General features: G+C 39.6%; 1 protein-coding gene across 5 annotated transcripts; it reads right to left on the bottom strand.

Moving 5' to 3' along the window:
* Nucleotides 1–29: 29 nt before the first annotated feature.
* Nucleotides 30–27,411, bottom strand: LOC132263514 (histone deacetylase 4). Of its 5 annotated transcripts, none has more exons than XM_059763302.1 (14): nt 27,174–27,410; nt 26,740–26,823; nt 9,375–9,505; nt 7,577–7,684; nt 7,012–7,170; nt 6,875–6,945; nt 6,662–6,801; nt 5,697–5,855; nt 5,025–5,110; nt 4,828–4,959; nt 3,965–4,765; nt 2,774–3,898; nt 2,580–2,713; nt 30–2,518 (listed from the first exon to the last, which is right to left on the bottom strand). In XM_059763302.1, exons 2-14 carry the CDS (start codon nt 26,771–26,773, stop codon nt 2,458–2,460), a joined length of 3,141 nt encoding a protein of 1,046 aa, XP_059619285.1. In that variant the 5' UTR covers nt 26,774–26,823; nt 27,174–27,410; the 3' UTR covers nt 30–2,457. The 5 variants fall into 5 exon arrangements, with proteins under 5 accessions (XP_059619285.1, XP_059619287.1, XP_059619288.1 ...); XM_059763304.1 differs by having other exon boundaries at nt 7,012–7,140; XM_059763305.1 differs by lacking the exon at nt 7,577–7,684 and having other exon boundaries at nt 27,174–27,411.
* Nucleotides 27,412–27,479: the final 68 nt, after the last annotated feature.

Below are 27,479 nucleotides of genomic sequence, written 5' to 3'. Positions count from 1 at the left end.
ATATGGAAATTTCTCACTATCTTTCTCCCTTTTGATAACATCTTAAGCAAAATACATGTAGGATATTTTTTCTCTATAGAGTTTTTTTTCTTTTCTTGGACATCGAATATACAAAGAGATTTTTACGCAATTTTTTTCTTGCACAATTAACAACTTTTTTTTCTCCATTTAACAATTGATAGATATTTTTACGTGGTTTCATGTCTATTTTGTCATCTCCTTTGTACCATCATTAAACATTTATCCTATTTTTCTTCACGGGGTTAAAAGTATACAACAAGGATTCATTAAACTCTCTTTGATTCAACAGACGCTCTCCTCATGTCTTTCGCAGATTATTGTGAAAACTGGAGACTCAAAACATTGGCTATGATTACAAATATTCACTTATTAGACACTTTTTCTGCTTTTTGATATCTCTCCATCATTGTTCATCCGAAAAATTCACTGTGAGTGAAATTAAATGCTCTCTTTCTCTGTCTCCCTCTCTCTGCCAACAATTACAACAATTAAAGGGTTTTCTTAATTCTTAGCTTTTTCTTCTTTCTAAAGTTTATTCTTTGTGTAAATTTCACTTTTTTGTGTTTCTTCACTGTGAGTTTTGTGTGCATTTCACGCTCTTTTGATGAAAAAATCCACTATCCACAACTTTCGTCTTTTCTCGGGCATGTCCTTCAGATAATTCCTAGCTAGTCTGTCAGCAAAAATATGTAATTCTCTTATATTTTCTTCTTTGAAAAATTCCTATTCGTATTCCCACCCAAAATTCCTGCACCATTGCAAAGATCTTTTCTCAAAAAAGACTCCATCAATTAATCGATAACGCTTTTTATTGTACAAAATACTTCTTTTCATCTCTGTTAATTATTATTATTTAAAAAAATATACATTCAATTAATATAATTTCCTTTAGTAATATTCATCATCTTTTTTAAATGTACCTACATTCAATATTTCACTGTTTTTATACCACCTTTTATTTTTAAGAAATATCTTTATATTACTAACAATTATTGTTACTCTGCTTCTTACCACATTTTATCCACCTTTCATTTCTTCCCTTCAATAATGATTACTTTATCACGTACAACAATTATTCTTTATATCCAATAACTATTTTATCTCAATTTCTTCCTTCTTGTGTTTGTGAGTGAAAAGACTTCTTGAAATATTTTTTTTCTTCATCCCCTTGAAAATTCCACCAAAAAGACATCATTTCTTCATAGTCATGGAATTGCCTTTTGTATCTTTCACAAATTACTAATTATTATATTACTGTTTAAAATAGTTTGTTTTCAGAGGAATTCTGAGATAAAAGGAATTTCTCGCTATGTTTACTTTCACTGTTTGTTTTTTATCTTTAAAAAAAAGATCGTGTTTCTGTGCTCAAAATCTTTTCCTGCTTTGGAGAAGACAATAAAAATATCTATACAACAATTTGAGGGAAAGTGTTTGTGTGTGTGTTTTGACATTATTCTTAAATTTACATCTTTCCCACCAATTTTTATCCTAAAAATGGTGTAAATAGAACTTCTTTTTCTCTCCATTAAAAAGTGCTTCACTTCATGTTAAAAGTTTATATGTTGTAAATAAAGAGAAAAAGTGTGTCGACGAACCAGCATCGATTTATAATGTGTTTTTTGACAAAGAAATTTTTCTTTTTTTTCACCTTTAGGTCGCTTAATCCAATAACGTTTTTTTTATTTGCATTTCACATTAATTAAATATGTATATCATAAATTTCAGAAATTTCTTCGTTGACGTACATTAAGGTCACTCAACATTTATTGATATTATTTTTTGTCATCAATTTCATCACCTTACCAGTTAAACAGCAAACAGATAAATTTTAGGGGAACATTTTTTGGTTCTTTACCGTGATTTCCTATCAAAAAAAAACAAAACAATCAAGCCACTCAATTGAGCTATTTTTACTAGACCAAAATCGATTTTTCGCCTTAGAAAAGGACATTCTGCCAAAAAAAACCCACCCAATAACTCAATTAAATGGCTTTCTATCGAAGCACTTTTGCCGTTCTCTTTTCAATCAATCCCAACTTTCTTCAGCATTTACTTGGGAGGAGAAAACAAAACAAGATTCTCTCTCTATTTCATCAAAAAAGAATATATATAAAGCTTTGAGCAAATCACGATATTTTCTATTATTTTTTGACCAATAATAATCCTGTCGCCTTCAACGGACGATTACACATATCTTTTCCATTCAGAAATTTAATTCCTTCCTCTAACTATTGATTCAATCTCTTCTCCACTCATATTAAATATTTACCACAAATTAACGCCACTGACCAACAATTTCTATACAATTTCTCCTTCTACTCCTTCCGTTCGCCGCCATCGCATCAGAAACAGAAACAACAAACTTTTCCTCCGCGTCAAATACTTACAACGTATTCACGCTCAAATGGTTGCTAAATTCCCGGCCCGCGTGTGTATCTACTTGTCATCCTGATCCATTGGCTCCTCTGAATCTTCCCTGGACAAATCTCTGGAGGATCTGCAAGAATACACCATTCATCAGTCAAGGATTCTCTCAATCAAATCATCTTCTTTGTTACCTGTGAAGCGACTGCATGGACAATCCAGCCATTGCAGTGACTGTCTCAGATTCATCCCGTTCACTGGAGAGCGCTTGCATGGCTGAGAAGGCTACAGTGTGGGCGAGTCTCTTCACAGCTGGCCAATGACTCATCTGAAAGCAAGACACTAAATTGGTATTTCCTGCAACTTCACCACGGAAAAGCAAACCTACCTGGATGGCTATTGTCTTCTGGATTGTCTCAATGGCATTCTGGCACGGCGGCCTGGCGAGTTCCGTGTCGGCAATCTGGCTGAGATCATCGCCTAGCAGAGCACGAACGCATTCCTGAGCAGAGTCACAAATAGCCGGCAAATCGTATCCACCCTCTAGTGCGAGAATCACTCTGCCCTCAGCCAGCTGCATGAGTTCCCTCGTGAGATGCCCAAAGCACGCCGGCGAAACCATGTATCCGCCCAAAGGCGGCGGATGTCCACTTGCAGCGTCAAATCCCGCAGAAACCAGCACAATATCAGGCGAAAACTCCCTCGCAATGGGCATCACGACAGTTCTAAAGGCTGCCAAGTACTCTGCATCTCCCAATGGGGGCGACAATCCACCACTCCATGCCACATTCACATTGAATCCCATCCCAGGACCGACTCCACACTCTGTGGGACCGCCGGTGCCGGGGAAGAAGTTTCCGTCGTCGTGGCGATGGATGGAGAGGTAGAGAACGCTGGGATCGTCGTAGAACACCTGCTGCGTGCCATTTCCATGGTGAACATCCCAGTCCACAATGAGGACACGCCTCATTTCCGGCACTCGCTGTCTCACCAGTCTCGCCGCCACGGCGATGGAGTTGAAGAAGCAGAATCCCATCGCGGCATCGGGCTCTGCATGGTGTCCGGGTGGACGCACCACTGCAAACCCATTGCGAATGTCCCCTTTGGCCGCCTTAAGGGCCAAGTCAATCACACATCCCGCCGCCATCCTGGCCGCCGCTGACGTGTGATGCTCATTCCACGTGGTGTCGAGATCCACACCCAATCCACCGCACGCCAACCTAACGAAGCTCACGCGGCTGGCATCGAGCTTGTGGCGGTTGAGTTGATTGGTGCCGAAGAGCATCGTGTGCGCCTCAGTGTGCACCGTCTGGAGTTCCTCCTGAGTCGCCCGCCTCGCCCTCAGACGATCACAGCGACTGGCCAAACCCGTCTCCACCAGACGCGCCCACACACTCTGCAGCCGCCCACTGTGCTCCGGATGAGACGAGTTGTCCCCGCAGATGCAGGCGTGCTTCAGCATTTGGTTGTCGAAGGCCAGTCCTGTGGTGACATGAATAGGTCCAGGAGCTCCCTGGAACCACAGGAAGATCATTACAATTGCCCATTCACTCTACACTGGCTCACAATTGAGACTTACCCCAGCAATACTCCGCCGATGCGGCACTGTGAGATTCACCGGAGGCGGACTGTTGTCCAGCGAGTGCTGACCCGTGTCCGGGATACTGCACGGCGGCTGCTGGCCCAGATGCACCAGCGGACTGGACAGTGTTCGCGACAGTGGCTTCACGAAACCTCTGGCAAACGGATCATCCACGGAAATGTGCATTGACTGGCGAATGAGGAGCTCTCGCTGCTGCTTCAGGTACTCCTGATCGCGCACCCTGTCCTCCTGACGCTGCGACGTGCTTGTGATCACACTGCTGGTAAGTACAGTTTTCGGTGGTTGCTTCTTGTCCGTCAAGTCGATCACCTCTCCGGACTCCTCTTCCTTCAGCTGCGGCTCACGACTCCCACCCACGCGCGTCAGCACGGTCTGCCTGATCTTCTGCGTCAGCAAGAGATGCTGCTGCTCCATGGCCTGTCGCTCAGCATCGCTGTTCTCATAGTGCGTCTGCCCGATGTTCACCGTTCCGGCTCCTGTGAGCATCGGATGGCCTAGCGGAAGAGGTGCCGATTGGGTCCTGCCCAGCGGCCGATGGCCCTGCTTATTGAGTCGTGCATGAGCCACCTGAGTATCCGTGATGGGCTGTCCATACAGCCCCGGCACCTGGCCATGCATGGCCAGATGCTGAGCCGCAATGTGATGAATGCTGGATGGATGGAGGTGCGAAGCCAGTTCCGGATGGTGCTCTAGTGGTGGCATTGGGGTGTAATATGGCGCCCCAACGGCAGCCGCAGCAGCCAACTGAGCGTGTGTCCGGAAATTCGAGAGCAGAGCCTGCAAAGAATGCAGATAGATCAACAAACGCCCCTTTTTGCCTTCACACTTTGCACACTCACCAAGTTGTTGGCATTGTGAGCATTGGCCAAGTGTGGTCTCCCGAGGGAAATGTTGGGCATCGAAGGGGAGCTGAATAGAGCAAGATCATTGATACTCCCACGATTGCCCTGATAGTTGGGATCTTCATTCTCCTGAAATACAATAAAAACACAATTGTAGGGCTTTGAGGGACTCCTCTGCTTCTTCTTTCTCTCACCTCCTGAATCGGAGCACTAGTCGGTGAGCCTCGATTTGTGAGCGTTGGCGGTGAATTTGGACCAGAATCCGGCGTTGTTGTGCAATCTAATAAGCAAGAAAGATGGGAATTCAATACAATATCTCTGATTTTATTATTTCTCTCATTCTCAGAAAAATCCATCAGCATCACGAGCCAAAAATTCAATAATCTTTTTTAGCAATATTAATGGCCAAAAGAAGTTAATTAAACGCCAACATGCTCATATTTTTGTCAATTCTCTCGCTAATTTTAACGACTCTTCAATTACACTTTTAGTACAGTTTTTAATTGATTCAGCATCTGATCGTGTGTTTAGTTTCATCAAACGGCAAAAATAAAGACACTCATGACGCAAAAGGAAGATTTTTTGTCAGTTCTCACTCAAGCCAAGTGTGTGAGGTGTGAAATATATTATTTGGTTCATCACTTTTATATGTATATTGATAAATTCTCTCTTTTAAGAGCGCAACAAAGTAAGGAATTCGCCGCATTTTGGCTTATTTTTTTTGGGTATCAATTCGCGCAAAATACAAATTATATTCATATGAAATAACATGTAAAACATTATTTCTCTCTCTCTCTCTCTCTCTCTCTTGCAATTCACTTGTAATCGTCACATTATTCTGTGTTTGTGCTTCTTACTGTACATACTTGTCGGTGTTGCTAAGGCTGAATTTTGCTGCTTCTGCTGTCGTCTTTGGGCAGCCTGAAGAAGTCGCTCTTGCCGTCGAGCCGCCAATGGTCCATTCCTCGCCTTTCTCTCAATCACACTCTGTTTCAAGCGAATCTTCAGCAAATTCGGCTCCGACGCTGCAGCCAATCATTTCATTATACGCAATTTATTATTTATCCAAAAGAAACTCCTTATCTTAAGACAGTAAATTAACAAAGATAAAAAAAAACCGAGGAATACCAGGAAATCGTCACGATTCTCATTTACCCTTTCGCGCCTTGAACAGTCACAGAATTCAATGACTGGGATAAAACATATGGAAATTCTAACATATTCTCTTGATTGTGTGGGGAAAGTAATTAATATTCACACTTGTCGTTAGTTGGAAATATACTTTGTTCATCTCATCTTTGGGCAGTGTTAATCTTTGTTCTCAAGCGCACACAGATCTTCATAGCACACTCGAGCGGAGAAAAATATGCAGAGTCTTGATAAACTGCATCATCCAGTTTACACTTGAACATCTTACACTTTTCCTCCCTCTTCTCATCATATTAGGGTTACACACACTGTACGCAAAAAGCATATAAACATTCAGAAGATCAGTGTAGTATGAGTAGGCGGGGCTTTCGAAGGAGCGGAGCTTACTTGATACTTTCTCCACAGGTCTTCTGATAAGTTTACAAGGCTTTTTCACACCTTGAGTGCATGTAAAACCCTTCAGTTAGGAGATTTACTACGACATGAATTTAAAATATTTGAGGATTTCAAGATACAAAAGTTGTTAGAATAAAAATCATATCATTCTTGGTCATCTCAAGTTTATCTCCATCAACAACATGTGGATCAGATATCACAACATCAACATTCATGCATTTTACGGATATTCAAAAGCCAAAAATTGAGAGAATTACAAATTTTCGTTGCATTTTTAGAGTCTCACCTGTTTTGCGGAGTGGAAAATCGGAATCATATTTGGCGATTGATGATGGCGGCTGAGGAATTTTGTACGGATGAGAACTAACCGAGGCAACACCAGCACCGGCAGGCAGTGATTCACCCGAGGAGCTCTTCACGACACCCCTAAACAAGGCAGAAAGAATGCATTAATAAAATTCTCCATAGTCTAGACTGTCGCAAGTGCACAAACTCTCACCAATTCCGGTACGGTGATGATGATGTCATGCCATTTGTCGCCGCATTCTGCTTCTTGTTCATCAAGAAAGTCTAAAGCAAAGGACAGAAAACAGAGATGTAGCATATTCACGTGACTCCAAATACTCTCACGCGTACCTGTAGTTTCTGTTTCACCTCTGAACTTGCATTTGCACTGCAATTATTCTCTTTGCGTCTCATCACCTCCCTTTCGCGACGCTCACGCTGTTGCTGTTGTTCTTCTGCAATCCTCTGTTCTCTCAGTTCCTGGAATACGCCATTGGAAAGCCCCGCAAACTATAGATAATGTACCAGAGAAGGGAATATACGTGTGACAGCGAAACAACAAAAGAAAGTGAGGGGCTGAATTGTGGATGGCACAGGGAAGAGACGCCAGTGTGAATTACCAAGCATCCATTCCATGAGCATCTCTGATGGGAATGTTTTCATTGAGAGAAATCAATTCGAATGCATTGTATGGGAATGGGATGAAGACAGGTGATTTGGAAATGGATAGTGTCCACCCTCAAGTTTCTTTCATTGTTCCCCTCTGGTTAATTATGTCCATTTTGCGCAGATCTTCTTCCCTCTTTCTGCCGCCATAAAGCACTCTCAATGGGGCGATGAAGGATGCAGGAATTTTGAGGGAGAAATCAACAGAAGTATAAAAGTCAATTTGACATGATCATCGCAGTGGACCAACCTGATATTTGTGCTCCAATTGAAGCTTATGCTGAAGCTCAAGTTGTTTGTTCTTCTCATGAAACGTGTGCCAAAGCATTTGCTTCTGCATCTCTTGTTCCTTCTTGAGCTGCAACGACAAGTAAAGACAACCGTCAAACCCTTTTCACTTGCAATCTCCTCTTTTGATTTTGCTAATTGTTGGCTGAAGGCGAAAAAAACGTGATCCCCTCATTAAGACGCACACGCCATGATCTTCCAGCCATAAAGACGCACGTGATTGATTGGTGTGCGTTTTTTTGCTTCTCACTCATACAATACATAATACCCATTGGATCAGGTAGCTAAAGATAGATTGATTTAATGAAAATCATTGCGATTAGAATAACCGGATTCTGTACAATTTGCAAGATTGTAAATAGTGGAAATCAACCACCCAGAAGTCACGTTGCCACAGAATGTGGTGAAAAAAATCAATTTGCAGAATCGTTCTAATGGGAAAATTTGGCATCCAAATCACGAGGAACAATAAATTTACTAATTTCCACCATATTGCCTCCAAGAGTGACGCCCCTCGGGACAGAATTTCTCAATGACCCAGAAGATCGCACAGGAAATGCTGACGTTAAAATTAAAATGTATATCAAGAGGCAAGAATGAAAGGAATAGTAACAATGGGAACAGCTGTGCTCTCTAATATTCTTTCACACTCCTTCCCAATCTCGAAACAACCAAAATAATTCAGCCACTTTGACCTATTAATAGGCAGGCGGAATTGGCACCTCACTAGCCTCACTGGCGAGATTTATCTGGGCATCACACCTCACATCATCCATCCACCCTCGCGCCACGACCCACAAAGTCACAGTCTCCCATTGAGCGACTTGCAAGATCAATTAAGAGATCATTTTCCTATCACCTCACTCAACATCTTTCACTTTGACGCTGGTCCATCATCTTTCACTTTCATCGCGCCTCACTTCTGTCTCTTCTTCATTGACAAATTTTCATATACACCACATTCCCACACACACCGTGCGTTTGCGCGCTCAGAAATATCACACTATATAGAGTGACAATTTATTGTGCTCTCTGGGCCTCCACTTTGCCTTCATCCAAGTTCAAGAGCTTCTCACGCACTCCTTTTCCATCTCAACTGCTGGGCACAGATGATGGGCCATGATGAATATGACAGAAGGTGAAGGTGGAGAGACACAGCGATGAATCAGTTCACCAGACTGACTCATCGACTGCGATTCACCCACAATGCTCGCAATAACTATTAGCATATTTTGGCAAATAACGCAGAGGGGATTTTAAATTCACATTCCGGACAAATCACAGTTTGTCCCGTTGTCAAAGCAATTGGAAGTCTTATTCTACAGAATCTTCTCAAGTTCTCCAAGTCACAAATTCGTTCGGAATTGTGGCAATTGCCAGAACTTCTGGTGCAAACCAAGAGTTTCAAGACTTTGTGTAAACCAAGCGATAAATTTAGAGTGTGATGTAACGACTCCTGATATCGCTGCAGACTTATTCGACTTCCTTTCTGCTTCAGGTACCATTAACCTTTACAACAACAGCCACCGCAAACCCGAATGGAAATAGTCATGAGAGACAGAAACGCATTAATTCCTTATCGCATCGAGTAGACGACAGCGTATGTGGAGAACAAGAGAGTAAACAAAGTCCGCCCCAGAATCATCATCATCATCGTCGTCATTTCCGGATGGAGCGTAACGAGTGGCAAAGATTAGGCGCGCGAGGAGATGAAGATATTTCACACTGACTCACAAATTAATTGAGCATCTGTTGTTTACCTCCAAAATTTGCTGATTAATATCATCTGGAGTCTGCGGCTGGCTGCCAACGCCGTCCAGTGGAATCGCACCACCCGCATTGGGCATCACCAGCACTCTATCTCTGCCCACCGCTGAATCGCGAGCCATTTCTGCAAAGACAAGAGAGAGAGAGAGAGATGGTCACGTATTAGAACGGGATGGCTGAGACTTTTTGAATGAAATCCACACAATATTTATAGAATATTTTCATCCGCCTTTTTCCAACCCCCCCTTCAGCGTCGTTTGGCGCGAAAAACTCTCTCTCTGTGGCCCACGTCGCCGCAAACTTGCTCAATGACATTGAAATTGATGGCGCGGTTAAAAAACATATAAGAATATTTTCATTTTTCCTCCGCTTTCCCAATCCTCTCTATATTCATAATATTCTCTGTTCCTCATCTCTCGCGCCAACACTTTCTCACTTGTATTACGTGATTGGTGGCTATATTTTTTGCGATAAGACGCGCGCGAGACAGGCCAAGTAAAAGCGCGCAGATCGTCGCGTCCATCACCCATTCTCGTATCTGCCAGCTAAATGTGCACTCAACAACACGTGTTCTCCTCTCAACTCTTTGATGGACATCTTTTCCTGTGTTGTCCACCGAATTTATTGACACCTAAAATTAGCATTCTCTCAATCATGTCTCCTCGTCAATTCGCTGAATTCGAATTAGAAATGCGTAGAATGACTTCTCGGGAACAAATAAATTCACACGATTGTAAAATATTTCTGCCTTTAGCATACACAAGCTCGCACAGCAGCAACAAGGAAGTGTCATTAGGTCCCTGTCACGTCGCCCTAAAATATTGTCCTATAAAATTAAATACGCGCCTCTTGATGGCAAAATCACTTCGACACTAACCGCATTTTATAGTATCATGTCAGTTGTTTTCCATGGAAAATGCCGCGTGGCACATTTCTATAAAAGCCCCCTTTTGTGCAAATTAACCCCAATCGATTGAATTGACAAAGTGGTTTTGGTTTTGTCACAATTGCGTGTGAGTCACTTTCAAGTGGCTCCTCTGAAAAGCCACATGGGAATTTCTCCATTAAGTCAGCACCAAGTGTAATAAAAAGTATTTTTAGAAAAACAGGAAGACGCTAAATTGGATTTAATTGACAGACAACAATCATTTCAGTGTGTAAATTTTACACCATTGAGACATTGCGCCGGAGAAAAAAAAGCCCCACAATTCGCATTGTTTCACGCAGCGGCGCGATCGCAATGAAATGATGAAATGCTATAAAATCACAGTAAGACGGATGATGACTCTTGATTTCATCCCGAGAGAGGGTGTTTTTTCTCCTATGCTTCCGACACGAATATTTTAAAATAAATACAAAGTATGTACATAGAAAATTGAGATGTATAAATAAAACTCGCGTGTATTTGTTGGAACGAATGTCGTATTAAGTTAAAAGTCTAATTATTTTTAGCAAACACGCTGACAGAAGCGGGATATTACGATTACTGAGCATTTTATAAATAAATTTCTCTCAATATATAAATAACTCTTTTCTCCTCACCCTTTTTTTATCTTATTATCCTTCTATACAACACTCAGAACTGAAACATTGGAAGAGAGATTCTACGCGGCAATTCAAATCAAATAATTACAAAATAATTTAAATGTCACATTTTATAGCACGTAATTTTAAGTGTGTGCTATAAAATTCCCACATTACACGACAAGAGTGGAATTTCGTACATTTCAACTGTCATTTTTGCCCAACATTTAGTCAATTTTCCACACGACTGCCATATGTAAAATAGTGTGAAGTTCATGGGAATTTCCCGGGAGAAATTATGGTATAATGTTGAATTTCACAATTCAAACACTCTGACTGATGCTTCTTTTTCCTCTGCATGACAAATGTGCTCGCGAAAGGGAAAAAATTCCGCTCAATATTGTAAAATTACAAAAATAGAGCCTCAAAATGGGCAAAAGGGTTGATGTGGAGGGAGTAAACAAAAAATTTGATTATGCAAAAATAATCGAATCATGTCTGACCTGAGCAGTCTGACCCACTCACGTGGCCGTACATTTTTCAATTAAAAACACACATATAGACAACATATTCACGGCGTATTTCCAAAGAGGCGCATATTACATGAATATATAAAGTCTATAAATAAATTTTAACATCATGTAATGTCTTAACAGTGCTTCACGGCTTCTTTTTTTCTAGCGCAGCGCGCAAATATTCCAACCCAACAACATCTTATGGAAAAAACTGCTCTCTTGTATCATGATCTCGCGATACAGACGCCAGGAGAGCAAATAAAAAGAGCCTTCCTATTCAACCCAAACGACTGATCATTCTACACAATCTCTTTTATCTGCCACACTCTATTTAATGTCACTCACACACTCTATGGGTTGTTTTGCGAGAAAAAAGGCCCCATCAGAGTGGAAAAGGTTCCACAAATAGATTTCCCGAGAAGCAAAATTAAACTCTCCTCTATATTGCATGATGGGAATGATGAAATGAGATAGAGAAATTATTTGTACGCACATTCCACCACAAATAATGTCTATCAAATTCAATTTTCTGTGGCGTATTTAGAAATTCAATGTGAAATGTACAGCATTATAATAAAATCATCGCACTTCTGCGCCTAAACCAATCATTCCAACCGGAGCCCCTTTATCAACACATCTCCACGTTTTACTTCTTATTTTGCCATACCAAAAATACCCTATATTATTGCATACACGTGCCACGCAGAACCCAATCGAATTTCACGCGGCAAATTCCACTAATTTCGCTAATACTTCGCGCTGTTTATACTCTGCAAATGAACAAAGCACAGTTTGTGCCACTTGCAATGCAGCAAAATAAAGTCTGTGCTTCCTATTGTCTTTTTTTTACTAAAGTTATTTCTGTGACAATGATTAATTTATCACTTGAGATTCTCCATATCGAGTGATAAGGGAGACAAAATAGCACAATAAAATGTGTCACTGTAAACACTGTCCACGAAAAAATATGAACAATTGCGTAGATTTCGGTGAGTCAAGTGACAATATAAAATAATATTCCATTAGTAATTAATAAACTTCAGGAAAATTTTACATGATTTTACATGAATACTCCAAAATAAAGATATTCGTTCTATATCTTCAACATCAAATCTTTCACTCCGTTTGCAAAATAAACAACAAATGATACCAGAGTTCAAGAAAACCATCCTTGAACCCTTGCCATCGCAACCACTTGATCTAAAACTGTCTGATCGAATGTGGCAATTTATTGAATTTCAACAGGCACAAAAAAGTCAGTCACGTGCCATTTCACGTTTAGCAAATTATAAAGCAAATTCGCCGCTGAATTGATATTTTTGCCAAAGATACATTTTGCACAATAGCTACTTTGCATTTGACCCAGACTGCAGAGTTGCTGTGAATTCGATTCGCCTCTTTCTGGCAATCGCCAGACTCTGAATTTCTAGGTCTGCAAGAGCCCAAGTGGGCTCTATACAGTCATTTTTCCACCCGCCATGGAATGACTATTTCTGTGCCCTGCTCTTCGCCTCAATGGTGTGCTGAATTGTTATCTTTGTGTTCAAAAATATCTCTACTCTCCACATTACATTTTGATTTGGAGTGGATGGCAGTGGAGGAAGTGGAGTGAAGTTATGTGTGCCAAATAGAATCCCATAAAGTGTGTGTTTTTCATACCTGAACTACGCATCAAAACATGGACGCAAAATGTGTAGCTTAAGAAACAAAAAAAAAACTCAAGGTGATTTCTTTTCCACGAATGTGTACTTCCGATATGCTTTTCACTGTACACTTTTCCAGCCAACCAACTAGTGAAAAAAAAATTTACCCACCACTTCAAATGTGATTCCTTTCCCACGTCCCTTCGGCTCAGGTGATATTTTTCCACCTTTAATTTCCCTCTTCACTCCCACCTTCATCACTCGTGCCGCAATATTACAAAGCACACACACACACGAAATATTCTCACTCTTATTCCACTCTGTTGCTCATTGGGATTCTCTCTTGTGTATGTTTTCTCGGTATTACAACGAAATTTTATTTATAAAACATCAGTGTGTGAGTCACGGCATTGGACAGTATCGATCGAGCTAAAAATAACCTATGGAATTATTGTATTTTTATGGAGTTAAGATTTTTCCTCCTTCTCACACTTTTTTGCCTCAATTTTCTCCCTCCACCCATTCGGGATGGAAAAACCTTTCAAGGATATATTTTCCTCGACAACCAATAGAAAAGATGGAAAATTGCCTCTCTTTTTTCTCTAGTCCTGGCATCACGTTTTCCTCTCAACACACACATCATTTATCATACAAAGGAAAAAAATGCAAATGCTTTAGAATATAATGGAGAATCTACAGTAAAAAGTTCAATACAAGTTTTCATTTCTAAACTATATAATGCTAATGCATTCCCATGAAAGTAAATTGAAAAATTAGATATATTCAAGGTTATTTTCACTCATCGTCTCAGTGATAGAAAATTCCATTAATTGAGTGTTTCAAAAATAGCCATAGAGAATACACACAACTCTAGCAAACACTTTCATCACACTTGCTTGCAATGAAAAGATCGTGGAGAAAATTTACAAAACACAGCACATCTAATCAAGCGATTTGCAGTCAAAACCAGATTTATCCAGGACCAGAATTGTCCACGAACAAATATATTAATTGTCAACTGGACACATTTCCATAGAAAGGATTAGACTTGGGCTTTTTAATTTTACGCTCAGAATTTCACAAGACAACCTTAAGCATCCAAACATATGTTCAACGTCAGGTGAATTGTTTTGTGGGAATATTTTGCAAGAGAAAATCACGCAATGAAATAGAAAAAGACATAAATACACACAGTCAAAAGTGCACCCATTTGAACCTTACAGGAATCTCACATTTTGCCCATCACACTCGACTTTAGAGTGTTTATTTTGTGCTCTGACCCCAATAATTACTGTGTTTGTGGAGCTGAAAGGATTAAAAGTGGCTCCAAATGCCTGTTTTCTCTTACCTAATTTTAATACGTGCATTTCCCCAATGGTTTTCCACTAGTTCTCAATCATACTTCGCACAGTTTATCAGTTTTTCCGTATTTTTCACACGTTTGCTACTTTGCACAGTCAAAATTGTCACAATTTTACATCCTCTATTCCTTCTTCTCCACTAAAATTTTCATATCTCTTCGTGTGCTTTATTGCTCTCTTCTCTCGCTGTCGCTGTTCAAAATGTATGTAAATAGCAACAAAAGCCCAAGTAAAAATTATTCATCGAACGAAAACGCTCGCGACGTGGTCAAGTTTATTTTTAACTCTTCGACGAATTTACTTTACTTTTTTGCACACTTTTTATCTTCGTCTCTCGGCATTACACTTCCACCCCACTTTCGAAATACACCAGTCAGAAATTCTTCTTTTCTTCTCTCCTTTTTCTCCTCGAATTTCTGCCCCACAAAAATCCTTCAGTCCTTCTTCACTATTTGTCCAGCAGAAAATCACCAAGAATGATCTGTGATGTATGATAGTCGATGGAAAAACACTGCGATATTGTGTTTGCTATAAATTTAATTAACAAACACTTGTTACACTGCGAAGAAGTCCACAAGACGAAACGCACACACAATCATCAAGCGACATTCCACGGATTCCACGAGTACATTTTTCGCCCTAACATCATTATTCACACATTTGTAATCTCTTTCCCCATTAATTATTGACAATTATATTGTTGAGAGAGTTGTGCAGCTCCAGAAAATTTTCCACTATTACAAAACACACCACAATCGCCCCTTTCTTTCCACAAAACCAACTCGAAAGCACAGTCTTCTTTTTTCCTCCTTTCCGAATTACGCAGTTTTCCAATTGTGTGTATTTTCCTCACATTAAATGACAATTCAATTAAATGTAACTCCAAGAATGACCATTTGTTGAGACACCAATAAATAATAAATTTGTTGACACGGAGCAAATAATGCCAACCGTCTACTCGCTGCGCCAATACGATAAACACTACACTCAAGTTTTTGGCCTGATACTTAATTTGATTCGAAGGAAATTTTTCGTGGTGTGCATGACACGATATATTGTCGTTTTTCTCTCTCGCGCTGTCTCTCACTCTCTCAGCGCCTCAGAAAATCCCACAAACTGGAGAGAGACGGAGAATTGAGAGACTCTCAAACATAAATACACTACAAATAACCAACTTCAAGTGTACAAGTCACACAGAACCTCAATAATCTTTCGCGTTCGGTGCGTGAAACATGCGTACTCTTGCGAGAGAATGGGAGCGAGAGAGCCAATTGAGGGCGTCTCTCTGGGGGGCTTCAAAGTACTGCACGATATGAAAACATCTGTCAAATTTCTAATTAGAAAGAGATTAAAGGCTCTGAATGTATGATAGATGTTCAGACATAAATAGAAGAGGAATCGTGCAAAAATCAGAGGAGAAAAGATAGTTGCATTCCCGGATCTGACGCAAAGATCATTAAAATCTAGAAAAGACACAAAGAATACTAAAAAAGAGATACCAAATTCACTCTCGTCACTTGATCTTGAGTGAATTTATCTGACATATTTCAAAAGACGCAGTGTTTTGCTGTGACAATTTTGGAATTTCCTCACATTATCCCTTGTTGTTTTATGTAAGCATTCTCAGTATAAACTTCTCCCCAGCATTATCAGTTACATTATCCCCCAACAGTGAATGGAGGCGGAAAAAACGTCAGTGAGTGTTTGAGAAGATCACACAGTGATATTTGTATTCTAACACTTCAAATATAGTTGGAAAATTCCATCATTCCAAAAAGATGAGCACAAATGTGTGCAAGCAACTCAAAACGAGACACACTTTTGAATCTGTCTGTCGCGAGATTAAATGTTTTTCCTATATGTATGAATATTTTACAAGTGATCATCACACACAACAAATGGGGGAAATCACACACTCGGCCATAATCTTAAACGTGATATTTTGCTTGGCAAAAACATTCAACAAACTCCACACCACGAAATCAATTTATGCATACACGTTTCAAGGCATTTGCATTTGTACTTTTGATCTATTTTACTTTATAAACTGCATGCGACACTATGCGATGCTAAAGACTGCCTAATTGCTTAATATGCTGAAAAGGCCATCCCTGAATTTTGCGAAGAAACAACACCCAATCTTGAGAAAATCATGAGCCCCAAAGTGTTGACTTTTGTACCATTTGGTGTCTAGAATTCTCTCTGTGTGCGACACCGAATCTATACAGAGGAATATAATTTTCACTGTGGCTGTGTGTATATCATAAAATGTTAAAGACGGTGAAATTGAGGTTCTATTTATAACTCTGCGCACTTTGGATTGCGCACTTGTTGTGTATATATTTTATATTTCTTCTCTTAATACCAGAGAGCGAAGAAAAAACAGACAAAATAACCACTCCTTAGAATCATACTTCTCACACTTTTACACTCCACATCTTCCCTCTCCCACAGAATCTCCTATGGAAAAGGGAGAGAATTATTTTCCCCCTCCGCCCATTCGACATTGCCGAGCAATTTTCTACCTGCCCAGCAATATTTGCATGCAGTGGAATTTTCTAAGAAATGCTATATATTCTCACACTCTCGACTTCACTAGAAAATTCCCACCTCAATGACTATGTTGACGCTGTTGCAGCAGCAGCACTTTATTTATAGATTTCTAATTAAACTGATAAGCGCCACAAAAGAGATTAGGCTCAAAACAAACACCTCAGCGACAGAAGGAAATACTTTTTAGCAAAACGAAAAAAAAATACCGTTCAAAGCGCCACGTGCTGAAGTCATGGAAATGCATTCTCTAAAACCGACACTATAAATTGTCAGATAAACAAATAACTTTTCTAACACATTTATTTGTAAATACAACTCATAACTTTTTAGTGATACTTCCATCATTCATCCACTAAAAACATCTCTTCAATCATCGTTAGGAAACAAATATTCCGGAGTATGTGAGTGTGAATAGGAAAAAATGATGAGGACTGAGTAGAAAAACAGATTAATTCAATTTTATTAGGAATGTCGCCACATTATTTCCCCATGTTTTTTGTCAAATAAAATCATATTATTGTGGCCTTCACCAGCATCCATGCCAGCATTCTTTTCACTCTCCACCCATCATTATATAGGAAACTATTGCACCGTATATCATAAATTCATACAGAATGACAGACAAGATGAAGACACTTGTTGCTATTCAATATTCTCCCAACTTTAAGCACTTCTCAAAAATCATTGCGATATTTTTATTGCAATTTTCAAACTAAATTCTATCGACTTCAATATTAGATTCATCATAAAGTCTTCAAAAAAAAACCCTTTGCGAATTAAGACACTTATGCTTTAAAATTAATACAAATTTGCACAAGTTTTGCAAAATTTGAAATGTCTCCATTGAAACCAATATATGAATTACGATATTTTAATTATCATGTACTGACTCCAATTTCGAGAGCTTGAGTGTCACTCAAGAGGATTCTGGGTGTTGAAACAGAACAAACTAAGCACTGAGACTTCTCGAAAAGGTTACTCAAGGTCGTGCTCAAATTAAAAGCCCCACTCAGGTGTATTTTATTAGCTCTTTTCTGCCAACTTCTTAGGAAAATATCTTACGCGAACCCTTATCAAATAACCTTGTGAATTTTTCACAATAGAAAATCTCCTTTTCAACATTTCAATTTGCCAATTAGGCAATTCAACATCCGCCAACGAAGAATTGTATCAATTAGAGAGCAGTTGCTGGTGACAAAAGACATGAAATATATTTGCTATTGAGAATAAAATCCGCTCTCACTCAAATTAAGATACCTTTTCGCACATACAAACTCCTATTCTCTCGACTGTGTCCTTCTCGTCCCACTCAAAATCTTCCTGAAACAGAGCGCATGTAAGAAAGATACGTTGAGGTCGACCTCTGACATTTGAAAATTGGGACAATTCTTGCCACCCCCGCGTGTGTGAAAAATGAATAAAATTACCCTAGATGGAGGTGTAAATAACCCCTTAAACTTCAGCCTGGCGTGAAATTCTCTGAAGAGAGATTCACCTTTCGAACTTTCTTCATCGCCCACACGCGTTCCCAAGATAGTCTCTGGTCATTAAACACCCCTTCTTATTGTTGTACATTTTCACCGTAAATATATGTCTCGACTTGTGATTAATTTTACTCACTTTTTTACCGTACATATGTACTTTGCTCTATAGATTTCTTCACCACCCTTGTCCTCTCATTGACTTCTGACATTCACCGTGATTTTGTGCTTTTTCTCTCTTCCATGCTATTTTTTAATATGACAGACCTTTTCCCTTCTCAAATTTCCTCACTCAAGAAAAATAAGATTGTCGTTGGAGATGAAATTGTGAGAGCAGAAGAATGACAAATTCCGATGAGAGTCAGAATCAAATCAGAAAAGAAGGACTGCATAATAAAAATATCTTCCACCCCAAATGGAAATGATATTGCAATCGATGCAATTTATTCATCACAGAACGTCATCAATGCCATCGTCATGTGTTTTTCAACGTCAGACGCACAACAATTGTCTACAATTGAAGAAAAAATGGGCAAGAGAAATTCAACGTGTGTAAATGAACAAATGACGCAAGTTCCACTTGATAGAAAATTATCACAATACTGCCAATGTCGAAGGGAGCAAATGCGAATTGACGCAATAGCGCCCATTTTAGTCTTCTGATGTAAAATCTAATTGCAGGAACGAATCTTCAGGAAATTCTGCAGAACTTTCCCTACAGCATAAATCCACCTACATAAGCTATCTTACGTCAGTTCCATACTCTTCATGGCATCAACGTCACACCGAACAATTTAGTATTGTGCCTCAAACTTTCTGACGACTTTAGTGTGTTCCTTCCAATCATTGCACAGGAATTTGATAGAATTTCAGAGACATTTTTCATTTGACATTCCCCAAGAAATCTACACACATATTTCCCATCAATTGACATTTCACCCACCCACCACCCAAAACAACAGACGTAATATTTAAATGAAAATTGATTTTAGAGACCACATTTTTCTTAATATCCATTCTTCCCAGCCGCCATCACGCAAAGAGTGACGAAACGAAAAATTGAAGGAGTCAAATGATAACAAATCACATAGGATAAAAATATCCAATCACGCGATTATGAAAGCCCTCCCAAAAAATAAGAGTCACCCCCTTAAGACTTTTCAAAGTCACGAGGGAGGAAAAAGCACAAACACACACACACACACAGAATAACTTACGATATGGTATGAATATGAAAATAGAAACAAGTCGTCATAACACTTTCGGTCCCACCCTTGGGAAAATATTGAACCACAGCGACACGACATACCAACTAAAGCAACAACCCTTGTCCTTTAGCCACTGACTATTAATACAATTTTGATTGAAACACTTTGTCACCCTAAAAACCTCGTTTCTCCTTCAACCCACTCAAGGGATACAAACGTGTAGAAATTTCCAATATCATACATATTGCCTTTAAAATCAATTCAAAATGTACTTTAGCATATATATAAAGTAAGCTTTCATCAAATATTGTACTTTAAGTTGAACAAACAATCCCTCAAAAGGGACTGTTAAAATAATCAAATATATAGAGAAACGTGCAATATTGGAACAATACATGGAAAACTGAGAAGAATTCACTCCACTGTTTCAAGAAAAGTCCGACAAATTGCGAGTCAACAGGAGATAAATCGCAGCTTAAAAATTGATGGGAGGGGCATTAGAATGGGCGGAGTCAATGGGAATTCACTATTGGTTCAAATAACTCAGCTTGTATTTAAGATCAGTCTATCAAATTTCTAATGAAAATACGTCCCTAAAAATCCCTTTAAAATAGATGTTTGTCATCTTATAAACAAACAATTGAGTGACATTCATCGGGAAGAAGAAAAGTCACTAATTCACAAATGTGACAAACATTCTTTCCTCCGTCTTGTCTGCTGTTTCTTTTTCTTCTTTGTCAATAAGACAACAAAATACTAAATGCTTTATTGCATCATTGAATATTTGAACTGTGGGTGAAACAAGAACTGAAAAAGATCCCCAAAAATAGTCCATCGGCAGCACGTGAAATGGTGATGTATCATGAGATAGTTGGAGAGAAAATAGATAAATCTAAAATAGAGAAAATTTATTTTTTTCCCCATTTTCCATCACCCCAAAAATGCCATGTGGAGAAAAAGAGCGAGATAACTGCTCTTGCCAATAACACCCTCACCATGTGGAAGAAGGCATTTTCCTCACTCAAGCGATAGAATAGCGTTCTATCTCCTCATTCGAGTGGTGCATGAATATAAATATGTTATAAGACTAACATAAAAATCTAATTTTAGACATGTTCAAAAAAATAAACACGCCACAGAAAGACTATTTTTGGGACTTGATTATTTAAACAGACATTTCTCCTCCTTCTCCCCCCAGTTCACCCTCCCTCGAGCACGTATCGCGTCTCTCTGCTCTCTGTTCCTCCTCAAATTAGCCTCATCAACCTCAAATACACAACCAAGAAGGCACCCATGAATAAAAATTCTTCAAGTAAGGAGAACCAAGACAAGACGATGAGAGCGAGCGAGGCAGAAAAAAGAGCCATTAATAACTTCTCAATATAGAATCCACTTCATAAATACAGAGGCATGATGGTTCTCGAGGGAGAGAAAGAAGCGATAAGATGCAAAAAGGCAGCAAAACAGGTTACAACATCCAGAAATAATCTCTAAAACACCCTTGCAAGATGTCCTGGATGGAAGAGCGTCTCAAAATAGATTCTGAAGTGTGGGAATTTATGACCCTTTTTCTTTTCTCAACTCTCTAAAGGCATATCACTTGGGCAACACGACAATCATTTTATCCTTAATTCCTCTTTTTCTTACACCCAAAATACACATTATATGTATGCTTTGCGCCTTTTCTAACATAAAGCATCTCTCTGTTCACTCTTTTTTATTCAATTCGTCTTTGTGTTCTAATTTTAAAACTACTCCGTTCTATTTTCAGGTTGATTTATTTACACTCGGAGAGAACTTGTGTGACTGTTGAAAGTGTGAGAGAGCGAGCATGTTAGAGTGCTGCAATTTCCCTCGAAACTGCAGGGTGGGGTTGGAAATATTTCCGATATAGGCCAGAATAATATATGTGCGGACTACCCAAATGGGCGGGACATTCGAGTGGGTGGGTCGACAGTGTCAGATATTAGCTAAAAATAAACCCATCACATACGATTTTCTCACCCTGTGAATTGCAGAAGGAATATAAATTCACGTGCTGAGGGAAGTTATTTAGAGTTGCCATTGAGTCAAGGGAAATGAATTTCACAGCATTGCCTAAACTATATTTTTTGCCAGACCCATCGAGGAGAAATCCTTTAATTTGGAGGCCCTCTAAACTAACTGTCTCGGCGTCTCTACTTGAGGGTGAGAATGCTTAAATACCCAACACATCCTTCTGCAGACCAAAGCCTATAAATACACATCAGGAAGAAAAAACCTCTTTCTATCCCTCTCGTTGAAATATAAAAATAAATTTTCTACACCACAAAACGCGGAGAATTTTTGTGTATATTTTGAATATGCTATAAATAGACAAAATGTATGTAATTATTGAGAATTTTACCTCCCTTTCCTTCCCCTCTCCCTTCTCAAAGCCAGAAAAATCGCCACGGGAGTTGAAAAGATGGGAATTTGTGTGTAGTTTTATCCCAGAAAAAAGCACCACCCACGCAGGGAGAGAACCTATATTTATCCTCACTTCACTGCAAGACTTTCCAAATTACAAAATCAAAGTCCATCCCAACAATTTTGCATCCATTTACATTAATCAGCACACGTGTAAAGATTCGACAAAAAGAATCATGGAAAAAGTAGACATTTTCACATTTCGTATACAATTTTTGACAAACAAGAATCCCCCATGGTTCATAAATTACCTCCACGAGCCGATGATGAAATGTATGTAAATACGAAAGAAGTATATTTACTTAGGGAGTTTTCAAGACACAAATCCAAATTCAATTAACGGACCTGAGATTTTTTCTTTTTTCCAATAAATTTCATATTCACACGCGCATGAAACATTCTTGTGGACAGAGTTGTCAGTGGATCACGAGTTATAGATAAAAGAGGTCAGCGAATAAGGATAAAAGTTAATCCTTCAGAAAATGAGCAAAGCTTTCAATCAACTGTTATTGTTGATAGATCAATAAGATTCTTGTGTGTTAATAAATGTCAAGAGCAATTTTATTTTCAATGTTTATACAATTTCAACCTATTTTTTGCCAATTCTACTTAAAAAATAAATAAAAATGTATTCCTAATTATAAGGATGATGAAGAAATTTTAATTTTTTCAATATCTTTCCACTTGCTCCCAAAGTAAGATATGTACAATTGTGCCTTATCATAATCATAGCTTCTAAACACGTAAGCTTTCAAAAAAATAAGCCCTCTAACATCACGCACACTCCGAAAATAAACCACCAAGTTGCCACAAAATCCGCGAATCTTATCTGCAGAATTCCTCAACTCTGATTGGCCACTACACGGGAACTTTATTGTGGCCGAAAGTATCACGGAGAATCACTTAATCAATCGCCACCCGAAAATATGTTTCAAGGTGAGACGCATCTCAATTCCTCCGCATGTGATTATCGATAAGAAGCCACTTGTTAAGTGTGTCAATTGACACAGAGCGGATAAATTGAATTTTCACCCTATCTGTGTCCCTTCGCAGGAAAGGGTATTGTTTTCAATTTTCCCATCTCCAGTGCCACAGATAAATTGCCACGGGTTGACGGAAGATGGATGGAAAGGCGGATGAAGAAATTGATGGCAATCTCATCTCTTGTTCCCATCTCCAAGAAAATAATCCACAAGCATTTCTCTCCTCCTCCTCCACCCCCTTCCTCTCAAATCCCCTGCCTTCAGCCTTGGGCGCTTTGGGACTTGACTTCGCCCTCAGCCCTGTCAATATATTGCGAAAATGTGCGTTATATTGAAAAATAAGAGAAATAAATTATTTACTCAACATAAGAAGAGAAGAATTGTGAAGAAAGGACGATTGGAATAAGGGAAAAGATTATTGTGTTGTGTTACTCTTTTTGACATTGAAGACATTCCCTTGATGTCCTTTTGTCAATGTCATCAGGCACACACCAGCAGCTCGATACATTTCCCCAGAACTTCCTGTTGTGTGCTTTCCTAGCCTCGCAACCCCACCGCACACCCTCTCTCTCTCCTCTCTCTTTCCCTAGCGAAACCGAATTGGGAAAAGACAAGTGAGAACACAGAGACAGAGTAATTCTCAAAGAAAATCCCTCCGCATGTCTGCTTCGGCAACATCACACTTCCTCCTCATGCCCAAAACTCAACCAATATGCCACAAATAACACAATATTTAAGACATATTATGCTGATGGATAATAAAGTTCTCATTATATGTAATATTGTAGTTTCGGGGCCCACGTGGAGTTGACGAGGGGTGGGAGACAAAGTGGGTGTTGTTTATACTTTTTCCTGCCATTTCCCGCCACCCAAAACCCAAAATATCACCATCAACATAAAATAAATCTCTGTGTGTGTGCGAGTTTTCTAGCAACGAGAGAGAAAATGACTTGCCAGTCATTTTCTGTGTACATTTTCCCACTCCTCCGCCCCGACAAAGCCTCCCACGATTCATACATTAGAGATGATCCTTGGAAACTCTCACACGTGAATTTTTGACACATTCGCTGCGTAGACTTTCGCAGATTACGCAGTTATTTAGCTATATTTCAAATATTAAAGAAGTGGAGAACGCAATCAAAAGTAATAGATTGCATGTGAACAGAAATTCACCCTAATTTATAGACTGTATGGATTTAAAATCAATGATCAATGAATGAGTGATGATTTAGGAGCTATGCTTCACTTGCAACAATAATGACTGTTAATCAAATTGAATAAATGCTCCGCCTTTGAGAATGCTCCACCCATTTTTTTCTGTTCATCCGCTAAAGACATATTTCCAAAGGTCAAATCATAATTTCCACCCTAAATTAAACCTTTAATAGAGTGACTTTCTTACTAAATTCACCCTCATCTTCCGATTTCAAGCGTCTTCAGAAATTCCAATCATCAAAATTGCCTCTCTCACCATCGGTATTCCATGAAAAGTCCTTCGCAGAAGGCAAATTATTGTGCTTCCTTGAAAAGTCGCTATTGAAAAAAAAAATCCCCGGGAAATCCCCAACCCGCATGAGTTAAATATAGATGGATTTCCATGGGAAATCCTCCGGCACGAAGCTCCCCCGTGCATTGATGACACGTGAAGGCACGACGGATGTGGGGCGTCAACAATGCCGAGTGCGAGAGGGAGAGCAATCCACCCGGCAGGAGTTCGTCTGGATGGATTGGGTGATTTGTGGGGCGTGCGGGGAGGCTCAACACGGATATCGTGGTGTTTCTGGGCTCGCTCAGGAGTCGTGGTGTGAGAGGAGACCTTGAGAATTTTGTATATAACGCCCGCCAACCCGAGGATGGAGAGAAAAGCCAGCCAAAAGAGAAAATACTTTGAGATATAATGTGTTGTGTATTAGTTTGCCGCATCTAAAAATATCCACGAATCGATGAACGGAAAAGTGGATGGGAGGAAAAGCGGAGCATGTGGCAGAGGGAAAATAAATTGGGCACTATATACACACACACACACACGTACACACATTTTCCCACCCTTCCCCACCCCCACAGCGGAAAAAATCAGCCTGTGTTGAGCACATAAAGAAAAGGCAACAAATTATTGTTCAGTACCAGTGTATTTTCGCTCTTTCTCGCTCTCTTTCTTTTCGAAATTTATTGAATTTCCCTTTTTTCAGCGCAAGGGAAAAAGAACACACAAATACTCAATTATCGCCCTCGCGTATATTCCCACCAACAATAGAGGAAAAAAAGAGACACTTGCTATCTTTCCCAGACAATTGTTTCTCAAAATGTATTTGAAAAATTCATTAACTCGTAGTCACTTTTCCCTTCGTTTACCTTCAACTTACATATCGAAGGCAATGAATTTTATTTTTCAATATCAACATTAATTGTTACCGTGACAGTTGTCAAGATGACACTAATTTTAACTGGAATCAATCATCCGTATAATTTACATACACAAGAAAGTGGCGGTAAAAACACACATAATAAACTCACCGTCATGCAATATTTAAGTGCGAAAATATTGACATAAAAAATCACTCTTGGAAAATTCTTTTTCCTGGCAAGTCTTCAACATATTTTCCCGCTAAAAACAAACATACACGTCCACATTTCCCAGCTCCTCCAGAGCTCTCTTTTCTCATATCTCCGCCTAGCAATTTTCCCAATTGATGGTTGGCAAAAAGAGGCACACTTTTGCGAAATGAACTTGACCACATACTCTTGGTGGGCATTTTAAAATTCATACAGAGGAAAAAAGAGTGGATCGAAGTGGTTTTTCCCTCAGCACACAAACTCACTCACTCTCTCTCTCTGTCTTGAGAAATTCCATGAGGAGGAATACATAAGGAATAATTTATTGTGATTTACGGAGAACCGGAATTCCTTTTGCCGTTTGCCAAGGAATTTATTAGGATTTTTCGTGTAAGCCTCAATTGTTGCCGAAGGGCAACACTTGAGGCAAATCTGTCTCACTTGATCCCCCACCTTACTTGCAGGCCCCCAAAGAGAGGCGCAGAGACATTTTCGTGACCATGAAAATTTCTCCCTCATTTTTCCCGGAAAAATTCATCAATACTCCTGGGAGAGAGCAAATGCTGCGTAAATCGATGAAACGGGTCGGAGAGCACTGCATTGGGCGCAGAACTTTGCAAAGTGCTCCATATTTCAGCTGGAATTTTTCCGAGAAGATCCGCTCAATTTTTAATTCATTCTGACTGCCCATAAAACAGCTTTTCACACACTTAATGACCTTTATAAAAAAGATTCTCTTAATCGAATTGTGTTTGGAGGTGTTTTTATAGTGAGATTTTAGTGAATATGGACTCAAATTTTTCTACTTTTAATGTTTATTGACGCAACATTTGAATAAATAATTAATTTATCTATATCACAAATATTATAAGGCTTTCAAAGTCATCGGAATTTCTGAATTAACCCAATTGATTTATTCCTATCCCTTCATCATTCTGTAATTTATTATCCTTGAGCTTTTCTTTGATGTCCCAGGATTTTCAGTTCGTCGTTGACCCTTCAGAACAAAACTCAGAATCTGTGCATTGCAATATTGTTCCGCCAATCGAGCTTCGAAAACGAGTCAGAGGAATGGAATTGAGGACTCACCGTGTGGCGCTAAGCGTCTCTCTGGGCTCGCCATTGATCCACACACCCTCTTCTCATGGATGGGATTCAAGTGCCAAACGTGAGCTGCAAAATACAAGAATTGAGGAAGCTCAATTACTTTTAGGTCATCGCACTTTCTTATTCGCTTCTTCACTCTTATTCCGTCTCTTTACCCATGTCACTCATCGCCTGCCGTCCTTCTTGAACTCCACGATCACCAAAGAATCCTCCAGCTGACGACAAGTGACTGTTCATCCCCAAGAAGTGAGAAAATTGCCCTTTTCCCCAAAGGCAACGACAAAATTGTTACTCAGTCGAGCGAAAAAATCAATTAAATGTGAAATGAAGCGGACACACGACAAGTTGAGTGCCAAAACAAATGACCATGTGAAAAATCAAACGCAATATTTTCTCCACGGAATTGGAAAACCCACCTTCTTGGGATTCCTCCACAGCTCAGCTCTTCTCCCTTCCTTTCGACTGTTGTGTGAGGAAAACTTTGTCCCGCTCTTCTGCGCAATCTACCGCTATTGCCGCCTGATTCACGTTGTCAACGTGTTTAGAGGACGGTCATGAACAATTTGAGCACCTTTTTGGACCACTTTCGCGAGATTTTCCGCGCTTTATCTCACATTTTCACGAGACACATCATTTTTGTTTTTCACTGTCACAAAAACACACACTCCAATCTCCACCGTCTGCCCACTCACGGCGCCACTGTTGCTGAGGGGTTCCTGCGA

Source organism: Phlebotomus argentipes, unplaced genomic scaffold (genome assembly GCF_947086385.1).
Source record: "Phlebotomus argentipes unplaced genomic scaffold, Phlebotomus argentipes genome assembly contig_15, whole genome shotgun sequence".
In the NCBI taxonomy this organism is placed as follows: domain Eukaryota; kingdom Metazoa; phylum Arthropoda; class Insecta; order Diptera; family Psychodidae; genus Phlebotomus; species Phlebotomus argentipes.
Note: the sequence above shows the minus strand (reverse complement) of the source record. Positions and strands in the feature narration are given on the sequence as shown.